Consider the following 12,742-nt stretch of genomic DNA (forward strand, 5'->3'; position numbering starts at 1 on the left):
CTGGTCTTGTGTAGTGTTGAACGACCACTTGTCTGGCTCTGTCTGGTCTTGTGTAGTGTTGAACGACCACTTGTCTGGCTCTGTCTGGTCTTGTGTAGTGTTGAACGACCACTTGTCTGGCTCTGTCTGGTCTTGTGTAGTGTTGAACGACCACTTGTCTGGCTCTGTCTGGTCTTGTGTAGTGTTGAACGACCACTTGTCTGGCTCTGTCTGGTCTTGTGTAGTGTTGAACGACCACTTGTCTGGCTCTGTCTGGTCTTGTGTAGTGTTGAACGACCACTTGTCTGGCTCTGTCTGGTCTTGTGTAGTGTTGAGCGACCACTTGTCTGGCTCTGTCTGGTCTTGTGTAGTGTTGAACGACCACTTGTCTGGCTCCGTCTGGTCTTGTGTAGTGTTGAACGACCACTTGTCTGGCTCTGTCTGGTCTTGTGTAGTGTTGAACGACCACTTGTCTGGCTCTGTCTGGTCTTGTGTAGTGTTGAGCGACCACTTGTCTGGCTCCGTCTGTTCTTGTGTAGTGTTGAACGAGCACTTGTCCTTCTCCGACTGGTCTTGTGTAGTGTTCAGCGAGCATTTGTCTGGCTCCATCTGGTCTTGTGTAGTGTTGAGCGAGCACTTGTCTGACACCGTCTGGTCTTGAGCACTTGTCTGGCTCCGTCTGGTCTTGTGTAGTGTTGAGTGAGCACTTGTTTGGCTCCGTCTGGTCTTGTGTAGTGTTGAGTGAGCACTTGTCTGGCTCCGTCTGGTCTCGTGTAGTGTTGAACGAGCACTTGTCTGGCTCCGTCTAGTCTTGTGTAGTGTTGAGCGAGCACTTGTCTGGCTCCGTCTGGTCTTGTGTAGTGTTGAGCGAGCACTTGTCTGGCTCCGTCTGGTCTTGTGTAGTGTTGAGCGAGCACTTGTCTGGCTCCATCTGGTCTTGTGTAGTGTTGAGCGAGCACTTGTCTGGCTCTGTCTGGTTTTGTGTAGTGTTGAGCGAGCACTTGTCTGGCTCCGTCTGGTCTTGTGTAGTGTTGAGCGAGCACTTGTCTGGCTCCATCTGGTCTTGTGTAGTGTTGAGTGTGCACTTGTCTGGCTCTGTATGGTATTATGTAGTGTTGAATGAGCACTTGTCTGGCTCTGTCTGGTCTTGTATAGTGTTGAGTGAGCACTTGTCTGGCTCCGTCTGGTCTTGTGTAGTGTTGAACGAGCACTTGTCTGGCTCTGTCTGGACTTGTGTAGTGTTGAGCGAGCACTTGTCTGGCTCTGTCTGGTCTTGTGTAGTGTTGAACGACCACTTGTCTGGCTCCGTCTGGTCTTGTGTAGTGTTGAGCGACCACTTGTCTGGCTCTGTCTGGTCTTGTGTAGTGTTGAACGACCACTTGTCTGGCTCTGTCTGGTCTTTTGTAGTGTTGAGTGAGCACTTGTCTGGCTCCGTCTGGTCTTGTGTAGTGTTGAACGAGCACTTGTCTGGCTCCCTCTGGTCTTGTGTAGTGTTTAGCGAGCACTTGTCTGGCTCCGTCTGGTCTTGTGTAGTGTTGAGCAAGCACTTGTCTGGCTCCGTCTGGTCTTGTGTAGTGTTGAACGACCACTTGTCTGGCTCCGTCTGGTCTTGTGTAGTGTTGAACGACCACTTGTCTGGCTCCGTCTGGTCTTGTGTAGTGTTGAGCGAGCACTTGTCTGGCTCCGTCTGGTCTTGTGTAGTGTTGAGCGAGCACTTGTCTGGCTCCGTCTGGTCTTGTGTAGTGTTGAGTGAGCACTTGTCTGGCTCTGACTGGTCTTGTGTAGTGTTGAGTGAGCAATTGTCTGGCTCCGTCTGGTCTTGTGTAGTGTTGAGTGTGCACTTGTCTGGCTCCGTCTGGTATTGAGTAGTGTTGAGTGGGCACTTGTCTGGCTCTGTCTGGTCTTGTGTAGTGTTGAGTGAGCACTTGTGTGGCTCTGTCTGGTCTTGTGTAGTGTTGAGCGAGCACTTGTCTGGCTCCATCTGGTGTTGTGTAGCGTTGAGTGTGCGCTTGTCTGGCTCCGTCTGGTCTTGTGTAGTGTTGAGTGTGCGCTTGTCTGACTCCATCTGGTCTTGTGTAGTGTTGAACGAGCACTTGTCTGGCTCCATCTGGTCTTGTGTAGTGTTGAGTGTGCACTTGTCTGGCTCCGTCTGGTATTATGTAGTGTTGAATGAGCACTTGTCTGGCTCCGTCTTGTCTTGTATAGTGTTGAGTGAGCACTTGTCTGGCTCCATCTGGTCTTGTGTAGCGTTGAGTGTGCACTCGTCTGGCTCCATCTTGTCTTATGTAGTGTTGAACGAGCACTTGTCTGGCTCCATCTGGTCTGTGTAGTGTTGAGTGAGCACTTGTCTGGCTCCGTCTGGTCTTGTGTAGTGTTGAGTGTGCGCTTGTCTGACTCCATCTCGTCTTGTGTAGTGTTGAACGAGCACTTGTCTGGCTCCATCTGGTCTGTGTAGTGTTGAGTGAGCACTTGTCTGGCTCCGTCTGGTCTTGTGTAGTGTTGAGCGAGCACTTGTCTGGCTCCATCTGTTCTTGTGTAGTGTTGAGTGAGCACTTGTCTGGCTCTGTCTGGTCTTGTGTAGTGTTGAGTGAGCACTTGTCTGGCTCCGTCTGGTCTTGTGTAGTGTTGAGCGAGCACTTTTCTGGCTCTGTCTGGTCTTGTGTAGTGTTGAGCGAGCACTTGTCTGGCTCCGTCTGGTCTTGTGGTGTTGAGCGAGTACTTGTCTGGCTCTGTCTGGTCTTGTGTATTGTTGAGTGTGCACCTGTCTGGCTCTGTCTGGTATTATGTAGTGTTGAATGAGCACTTGTCTGGCTCCATCTGGTCTTGTATAGTGTTGAGTGAGCACTTGTCTGGCTCCGTCTGGTCTTGTGTAGCGTTGAGTGTGCGCGTGTCTGGCTCCATCTGGTCTTGTGTAGTGTTGAGTGTGCACTTGTCTGGCTCCATCTGGTCTTGTGTAGTGTTGAACGAGCACTTGTTTGGCTCCGTCTGGTCTTGTGTAGTGTTGAGTGTGCGCTTGCCTGACTCCATCTGGTCTTGTGTAGTGTTGAACGAGCACTTGTCTGGCTCCATCTGGTCTGTGTAGTGTTGAGTGAGCACATGTCTGGCTCTGTCTGGTCTTGTGTAGTGTTGAGCGAGCACTTGTCTGGCTCTGTCTGGTCTTGTGTTGTGTTGAGCGAACACTTGTCTAGCTCTGTCTGGTCTTGTGTATTGTTGAGCGAGCACTTGACTGGCTCCGTCTGGTCTTGTGTAGTGTTGAGTGAGGACTTGTCTGGCTCCGTCTGGTCTTGTGTAGTGTTGAGTGAGCACTTGTCTGGCTCCGTCTGGTCTTGTGTAGTGTTGAGCGTGCACTTGTCTGGCTCCGTCTGGTCTTGTTTAGTGTTGAGTTTGCGCTTGTCTGGCTCCGTCTGGTCTTGTGTAGTGTTGAGCGTGTACTTGTCTGGCTTCATCTGGTCTTGTGTAGTGTTGTGTGTGCACTTGTCTGGCTTTGTCTGGTATTGTGTAGTGTTGAGTGAGCACTTGTCTGGCTCCGTCTGTTATTGTGTAGTGTTGAGCGAGCACTTGTCTAGCTCCATCTGGTCTTGTGTAGTGTTGAGCGAGCACTTGTCTGGCTCCGTCTTGTCTTGTGTAATGTTGAGCGAGCACTTGTCTGGCTCTGTCTGGTCTTGTGTAGTGTTGAGTGTGCACTTGTCTGGCTCCGTCTGTTATTGTGTAGTGTTGAGTGAGCACTTGTCTGGCTCCGTCTGGTCTTGTTTAGTGTTGAGTGTGCACTTGTCTGGCTCCGTGTGGTCTTGTGTAGTGTTGAGTGAGCACTTCTCTGGCTCCGTCTGGTCTTGTGTAGTGTTGAGCGAGCACTTGTCTGGCTCCGTCTGGTGTTGTGTAGTGTTGAGCCAGCACTTGTCTTGCTCCATCTGGTCTTGTGTAGTGTTGAGGCATCACTTGTCTGGCTCCGTCTGGTCTTGTGTAGTGTTGAGGGAGCACTTGTCTGGCTCCGTCTGGTTTTGTGTAGTGTTGAACGAGCACTTGTCTGGCTCTGTCTGGTCTTGTGTAGTGTTGAGTGTGCACTTGTCTGGCTCCGTCTGAGGTACCATCCTCTCATTGCTAGATTTTATTAGTTTTTTGCATAACAAATAAGATTTTTGATATATTGTGCATTTCATGCAAAATACTGAAAATTCCTGATGATGGTGAGTGACATATAAATTCTTCGAATATTTTTAAATAAATTGCATTAGAAAAAATCCTATCTGTATATAATATTAACATGTTTAAATGGAAAATTTAAAGGGTACAGAACTTACCTTAAAGTCAAGATTGGGAACAGTTGCCTCTCGTATCCACTTGTCTCCATCTCTCTGGTCAAAGTACATACGCAGGCAGGGAACTTTCCTGAAGTTTATGTATCTTTTAACGCTACAAGAATTATCAATCATTAATATCGGTTTGCTGCTACTCTATAAGTATAACAAAACTCTACATTAGTAAATAATAAATTCCATTGTTGTGGAAACATGTATTGTCGGAGGAGCTGAGGAAGCAATGAATGATACATATCAAAATAATGTTTCAAATAAAATAAGAGAGAAAATAACTGAAGAACTCCAGTGATATAAACAAATTGAAAATCAATTCACTAATTATGTATCACTAGTGTTATACCAGACACATAAATATATTATTTGAATAACAACCCAGGAAGGATAGTGTGGAAAATTTTTAATTTTCCGAAACTATAGTGCCTAATAGGTGTTCAGGGCGGCCTAAGGATTAATATAGGCCTCATTTCATAATAGGAAGTGTCGTAACTGTTCCTGGTGAAGAGTGAGGGAACATGATTTACGGGACCACCGTAAAAAGGTGGTAAAATTAGTGAATAATGATTCGACCGGGTGTGACTGGTGCGCGGCCATGGTGTGTGTCCAGGGGAAATACCCATGAGGTAATCCTCACTCATCGGCCTCAGATCTTAATGGAGTGACCTCTAATGTGTATAATAATTATGAGACGTTAAATCGTCTTGTGAATGGTAATGTAATCAGTGATAATAACATTAAGTTAAGAGAATGTGGGATGTGAAATAGATCGCCCTGCTCCGAGTGAACGCGTGATTCTCGTACCGAGGATAGTGAAGCTTTATGGAATCACGACTTCTAAACCGGGACAAACCGACGGATACCTCGTCCTGCTGAATTAAGAACCGTGTCGGTGTAGCAGGACATCGAAATGAGATAGTGAATGGAGGGAATAAGGAGTATCAATCACCCACAGTTAAGTAACCCTTCTAGTTATAGCAGACTGATACTGGCCAGTTAGGTATGTTGTAATTGGATAGGTTATGGGTGATCCAGCTACATCAAGTGACCACCAGAGAATATCTGGTAAGTGGAGAGATTATGTACAAGTGTTTTTCCTTGATGGATATATCCATGTGTAACCTACCCCACCCCCCTTCATTCAGTTTAACTAACATAATCTATACAGTCCACAATTAATTAGTAGCACCGTACTTGTGGGTGCTATCCAATCCATACTGGTCTCGGATAGATATGGATAAGATTGTGAGGTCGAAGGAACCACTTGCCGTGACAAGGGGTGGTTCAGTTTTCTCATATGTCTACACGGGGTGACTACGGTAAACAATATGGTTGTCTCCCAATGAGTTTACTTGTAAGCATGTAATGTTGAGGTACATAAAGGTAATCACCCCTAGAAAATTTTCCATATCTGCCCGCTGGTCCTTCCTGAACCGGATGCAATCAGTGAAAAAATTAATTGAATTAATTACTTAATAATTAAGTGACTGATTGAAGGAAGTGGGTATAGGGTACACAAGTTTAATCGATCGTGTGGTGGATGATAATTAGCCCAATTAATTGCTAGCACATGTGTGGCTAGGATTTATACAAGAGTAAAGTGCAAGAATTACTCTTATAAGGCACCTACTTAAGTTGTATAATCAGTACTTAACAATTCTCTAACCATGACTGGATCTAATGGAGTTAATGTGGCTGACAAGTCCGTGAATTTTAGAGTAATGAAAGCATCATTACAGGCTATTAAAAGCCATGTGACGAAGGCATTTGATTTAGTGAATCAAAGAACCGTGAACCCTAATGAATTAAAGTTATATTTAGATGTTTTAGAGAGTAGATTTGATTGGTACAAATTGTGAAAGAGATCTGCTGGAGAATTGTGCAGATGGAATGGAAATGAATGTTTTAATTAATCAACATTACGAATTGGAAGAAAAACTGTCTTGTAAAAGTAAGGCTTTGAATCAATTAAAGGGTGTAAGCCAGGCAGTTGGTCAACCTATTAATGCAAAGGGTGGGTTTGCCAAAACCTCCAGAGTACGGTCTGGAGGAAATCAGACTAGGTCGGCAGGAATTAATTGTTCAATTGCAGACCAGTCAGCCATACAGTTCTAAGGATATAACACATAATGACTCTGAAGTATCTGTCAAGTCGCAAAAGGGAAAAATAATCCCAGTGTTAATAATCATAGTTAAGAGTTAAATAGGCACATATCAAGTCAGGAATCAGTAATAGTGGTTCCTCACATCAAGGTAAGAGGAATAAGTATCTCAGTAAGTGTAACCCAGTTAATAAGAGGTCAGGCAAGGAAAAGAGAGACTGCCTCTTCTGCCAGGGTACTCATTTCACTAAAAATTGTAATGCCTATAATTCATAGGATATTAAAGTGGAAAGAATGAAAGAACTTGACAGATTTATCAGATGTCTAGACAATCATAATGTAAAGGATTGTCATACCAAATTGAACAGTTGCTATCAATGCAACAAGGAAAGGCACCATACAGTTATGTGCAGGGTTGTATGTGATTCTTATAATAATGGTGACAATAATGATAATGTTAATAACCCTGACACTACAGTGACTGATGTAAAGGTTGCAGCTAATGGCAATAATGATGGCCTAGCTGAGGTAGCCTTGCCGGCGTTAGATGTAATAATTCAGGATAAAGGGCATAAATCCAAAAGCATGCGGCGTCACTCTCCTCAACACTGGTACGGGCCATGTAATATATGGCAAACTACCGCCTAGTAATAATGACTAGAAGTAGTGAATACAGTCACGGTGTCTTGCTCATAAAAGGTCAACCCAGTACAAGTATTCTTCTATCGAGATTGATGAACCAGTCTAATTTGTGGGAGCTGGACAGCATAGGGATTAATATAAATGAGTTAAGTCCAAATGATTCCTTTACTCAGGAACAATACCTGAAGGATGGTAAATGTGAATCTGGACATTACTGGGTGCGACTTCCGTGGAAGCTCGACCGTCCAGAATTACCTATTAATTATAGGATGGCGTATGGACAGTTAAAGGGCCCAGCTCTGTGAACTGAGCAAGACACCAAAATTGTTGACTGCTTATAATGATATAATTAATAAACAGTTAAATAATAAATTGTTCATACTTCAGGCGACGATAAATGCACACCTTAAGTGCACAGGTGGTCCACTGAGCAAACTAATTGGGTAAATAATCTTATGTGGACAATTTCCGGGTGTGACGTCAACTGAAGAGGAACTAATGAGGATATGTGAAGGGGTTAATGAAATAATGCAGTAAGGTGCTGGGACTGACTTGGGATACTGAGAGAGACTTGTTATTGTTAAAGTCTCATAATTCCAGTATGCCCAATAAATTAATCCAGGGAGCATAGGCTTATGCCCCTGAGAGAATGGAACAGTAATTAGTCCATTTTGAGGGATCAATAAATATGGATGGCCATGGAGTTGAAGTGCCTACATGCAGTAATGTGTTGGGGCTGACTTGGGATACTGAGAGAGACTTGTTATTGTTAAAGTCTCATAATTCCAGTATGCCCAACAAATTAATCCCGAGAGCATAGACTTAGTGTCACCTTACAATAAGAGGGAAATTGTTAATACCAGAAGCATGGAGGCTTGAGTGTGCTTTGGATGGAGCTCTACCTGAGGAGTTAACAGGTGGAAAGAATTAATGGGTGATTATGTAAATACCAATGTTGGAGTTCCCAAGCCAGGTGGCCAGTGAAGATGGGAAAATTGTACTCCACATTATGTAAGTCGTCTAGCAACGACCTCCGCCCGGCCGCAGTGTGCAAAATTTTTAATTTTCCGAAACTATAGTGCCTAATAGGTGTTTAGTGTGTCGATATGAGTCAAAAATATATTTGACAATAGGATAGAACCAAGAGTTCCCTTTGCGCATGCGCGGATGTGCGGGGGGAGAGGTCGACATGGGCCATGGGGGAGGCGGGAGTGTTTTGAATGTGGTGAGGAGGCTGGGAATGCATGGAACCAGGAAATTGGCGTTCAGGGCGGCCTAAGGATTAATATAGGCCTCATTTCATAATAGGAAGTGTCGTAACTGTTCCTGGTGAAGAAAGAGGGAACGTGATTTACGGGACCACCGTAAAAAGGTGGTAAAATTAGTGAATAATGGTTCGACCGGGTGTGACTGGTGCACGGCCATGGTGTGTGTCTATGGGAAATACCCGTGAGGTAATCCTCACTCATCGGCCTCAGATCTTAATGGAGTGACCTCTAATGTGTATAATAATTATGAGACGTTAAATCGTCTTGTGAATGGTAATGTAATCAGTGATAATAACATTAAGTTAAGAGAATGTGGGATGTGAAATAGATCGCCCTGCTCCGAGTGAACGCGTGATTCTCGTACCGAGGATAGTGAAGCTTTATGGAATCACGACTTCTAAACCGGGACAAACTGACGGATACCTCGTCCTGCTGAAATAAGAACCGTGTCGGTGTAGCAGGACATCGAAATGAGATAGTGAATAGAGGGAATAAGGAGTATCAATCACCCACAGTTAAGTAACTCTTCTAGTTATAGCAGACTGATACTGGCCAGTTAGGTATGTTGTAATTGGATAGGTTATGAGTGATCCAGCTACATCAAGTGACCACCAGAGAATATCTGGTAAGTGGAGAGATTATGTACAAGTGTTTTTCCTTGATGGATATATCCATGTGTAACCTACCCCACCCCTCCTTCATTCAGTTTAACTAACATAATCTATACAGTCCACAATTAATTAGTAGCACCGTACTTGTGGGTGCTATCCAATCCATACTGGTCTCGGATAGATATGGATAAGATTGTGAGGTCGAAGGAACCACTTGCCGTGACCAGGGGTGGTTCAGTTTTCTCATATGTCTACACGGGGTGACTACGGTAAACAATATGGTTGTCTCCCAATGAGTTTACTTGTAAGCATGTAATGTTGAGGTACATAAAGGTAATCACCCCTAGAAAATTTTCCATAGATAGCAACAACCCACAACAACCAAATAAGGCCACACTAGCTTATTTATATTGGGATCCTTTATAGTTTGTCCGAGAATACAGCCACAACAGTGAGTTAACACATAGGTTCCTTCTTACTGCTAAGATGAACAACGGTTAACGTTTCCACTTGTGCTGGGATCGAGCCAATGGTCTTCAGATATGAGACGAGAGTAGGATCACCTAATCCATAAACATATGAATTCACGACAGAAGCAAGTTTTATTAAGTAAAGTCTAAATATAATGACAGGTACGTGTCATAGAGGAAATATTGGATACAAATTATATGGTTATGGTTTATCAGAAAAAAGACAAAATATTTGCTTTAATGCCATAACTTAATTGTTCATAACGTGAAACCGCACTCCTATACGAACGTCATGGAATGTATTAAGAGGCACCTAAGTTCCCCCGTCTTCTAATAATATGTTCATTTTTCCATTCCATTTTTTATTTGCAGAGATGTGAGCGCAGATCAGAATGCAATATAGTTGTCCTCAAAGATTTGTTAATTTAAGACATGAATTAAAGAAAGATCCTAGACTTCACCTTACGAAACAGACAAGTTGAAGAATGAGACACCTGTGCAACATATGGAAATCTTTATTAAGGAAACGTTTCGCCACACAGTGGCTTCATCAGTCCAATACAAAGTAGAAATGGGTTAGGAGAGGAGGAGTTTGAGGTAATCATTCCCTCTGCCTGGAATCGATGTGTTCAGTCCATCACTCTTGTAGAAAGTGCAGCATAGGGCCGGAGAAGTTGCTTATATACTGAAATCAAGTGAATCAAAGCAGGATGAGGCGGGATCATAGTGGAACCATCCACTAATCTAAGTAGGTCCTCGTCCAAAGCCATTTATCACATCTGTCAGACACTGCAACATCATGGGATCTTGATACAAGAAATTCTTCAATACTTGTCCAACCTTAGGACGAGGACCTACTTAGATTAGTGGATGGTTCCACTATGATCCAGCCTCATCCTGTTTCGATTCACTTGATTACAGTATATAAGCAACTGTGACCCGGTGGCCTGGTGGCTAAAGCTCCCACTTCACACACGGAGGGCCCGGGTTCGATTCCCGGCGGGTGGAAATTCCGACACGTTTCCTTACACCTATTGTCCTGTTCACCTAGCAGCAAATAGGTACCTGGGTGTTAGTCGACTGGTGTGGGTCGCATCCTGGGGGACAAGATTAAGGACCCCAATGGAAATAAGTTAGACAGTCCTCGATGACGCACTGACTTTCTTGGGTTATCCTGGGTGGCTAACCCTCCGGGGTTAAAAATCCGAACGAAATCTTATCTTATCTCTCTTATCTCCGGCCATATGCTGCACTTTCTACAAGAGTGATGGACTGAACACATAGATTCCAGGCTGAGGGAATGATTATCTCAAACTTCTCCTCTCCTAACCCATTTGTACTTTGTATTGGACTGATGAAGCCACTGTGTGGGGAAACGTTTCCTTAATAAGGATTCCCATATATTGCATAGGTATCTCAGTCTTAACTTGTCGGTTTTCAAAACCATTTATCACACGAAACAGACAAAGCAAATGCATTAGTAATTGTGGAATATTAAAATTACCTGAATGAATCTCATTAGATACATACCAGTAATTTAATAAAAGTAACAAAGATAACTATACTTTATCAAGGTTACAGACATGTAGGAATTTTAGGACATCCTAGGTCGCAAAAAATGTCCTCCTTCGATACCTACTACTGTCATATCTCCACAAGTCACTCTGGACCTATAATAATTTCAAATGAAATATACATCACCAGGAATTCTGGTAAAACACTAATATAAATATGTGGACTGTATATTAAATTTAAAAAATGAATACATATACATTGAAAGAGAATTTATAATAACACTCACCAATTTGTCTGGAGATTACTTGGTGTGTCATACACAAACCCCTGCCTAAAATGTGAAGAAAATACTGGCCAGAATTTCAACATAAATAGACATCACCTGGGTTAATTTATCCTATTCCCATCTAATTATGGAGTCCTGTCCAATCGCCTAATTTTCACATTCTGCAGGACTGCAAATCCAACAATTTCGGCTTCTATTTGGGAGGTTTCAACCACAATTTAACTTCCAGAGTGACGAAATTTATACACATTTCACTAGTGCGTCTTTGCGAACTTTAAATCAATGGCATCTCTCCCAAGCGACGCTAACCCATCTCGCTGGTTCTTTATTTATTTACAAATTAATTTTTATTAACTACAATATATTTCATCAATTTAGATACAAAATACACCATATTTTTGGAAAATATACAGTATTTTCCACACTGCGGCCGGGCGGAGTTCATTCTAAATGACTCAAATTACTCCTTCCTCTAGGAGACGATTCCAGTCAGTTCTGGCTTGAGTGGCTGTTTTCCTAGTAGGTCTTACTACAATTTCATCTTCCTGCACCCCTTGGTCAGCGTTATCTTCAATATGACTCGTATCACTTTCCCTTAGATTTTCATTTACATTTGATTGAGTACCATTTAATTCCAAGGAAATCAATTTATTAATCTTGCGTAAATTTTCCTGGCCACTATACAACACTTTAACATTCCGGACAACACCTTGTGCATCTGGGTACAATGTCAATACTTTGCCCAGAGGCCACAATGTTCGATGCTGTTCAGTATCAATTAACACAATGTCACCTGGTTGAATTTTCTGTTGATTTACTGCCTCTGTCGCACCATAAAAATGTTCATGTAGTGTAAGAAGATATTCCTTACACCACACATTAGACCAATGATCAATTACTTTATTTAACATTTTAAATTTATCACACAACACTGCCGCATCATTGTAATCTTCATCACTTTCTTCATGATTATCTCTATAGACAGGGGCAGCTTCCAATTTCCTTCCACATATTAGGTGAAAGGTGTTAATACATCTGCTTCAGGTGTATCACTCATGTACGAGAGAGGCCGATTATTTATCCAATTCTCCTCCTCCACTAACACTGCACGAAATTCCTCCAAATTAATTCTCTTCCTGTGTAGTACCTCTTCACTGTGCCTATCAGTCTTTCATGCAGCCCTCCCTGCCAAGGGGTTCTAGGAGCAATAAATTTCCAGGTACACCTTCGCTGGGTTAACAGAGACTGAACATCATTACTCTTATTTAATTCCATCAAAATTAGTGGCATTATCCGAAATCATCAGCCTCGGACAGGATCTCCTAGCTGCAAATTTTCGAAACAGCTGTATAAACTGTTCTGCAGACAAGTCCTGGGCTACTTCTAAATGAACTGCCCCATTAGCAGTACAAGTGAACAAACGCACATACACTTTCAGTGGAACACCATATGAAGCACCCGTTAAAACAATTGGACCACTATAGTCCACACCTGTTACATCAAATGGTTTCACTAGTTGTACACGCTCCTTTGGCAATGGTGGAGGACCTGGGTACATA

At 43.1% G+C, this 12,742-nt stretch overlaps 1 protein-coding gene across 1 annotated transcript in view; it reads right to left on the bottom strand.

Moving 5' to 3' along the window:
- LOC138852735 (uncharacterized) overlaps window positions 1-12,742 on the bottom strand; it is a 200,116-nt gene that overhangs the window by 59,904 nt on the left and 127,470 nt on the right. The window contains exon 3 of the mRNA XM_070085299.1: window positions 4,278-4,365. Coding sequence (XP_069941400.1) covers window positions 4,278-4,365 — 88 coding nt within the window. The remainder of the gene's footprint in view (window positions 1-4,277; window positions 4,366-12,742) is intronic.

This window comes from Cherax quadricarinatus, chromosome 15 (assembly GCF_038502225.1).
Source record: "Cherax quadricarinatus isolate ZL_2023a chromosome 15, ASM3850222v1, whole genome shotgun sequence".
Classification (NCBI taxonomy): domain Eukaryota; kingdom Metazoa; phylum Arthropoda; class Malacostraca; order Decapoda; family Parastacidae; genus Cherax; species Cherax quadricarinatus.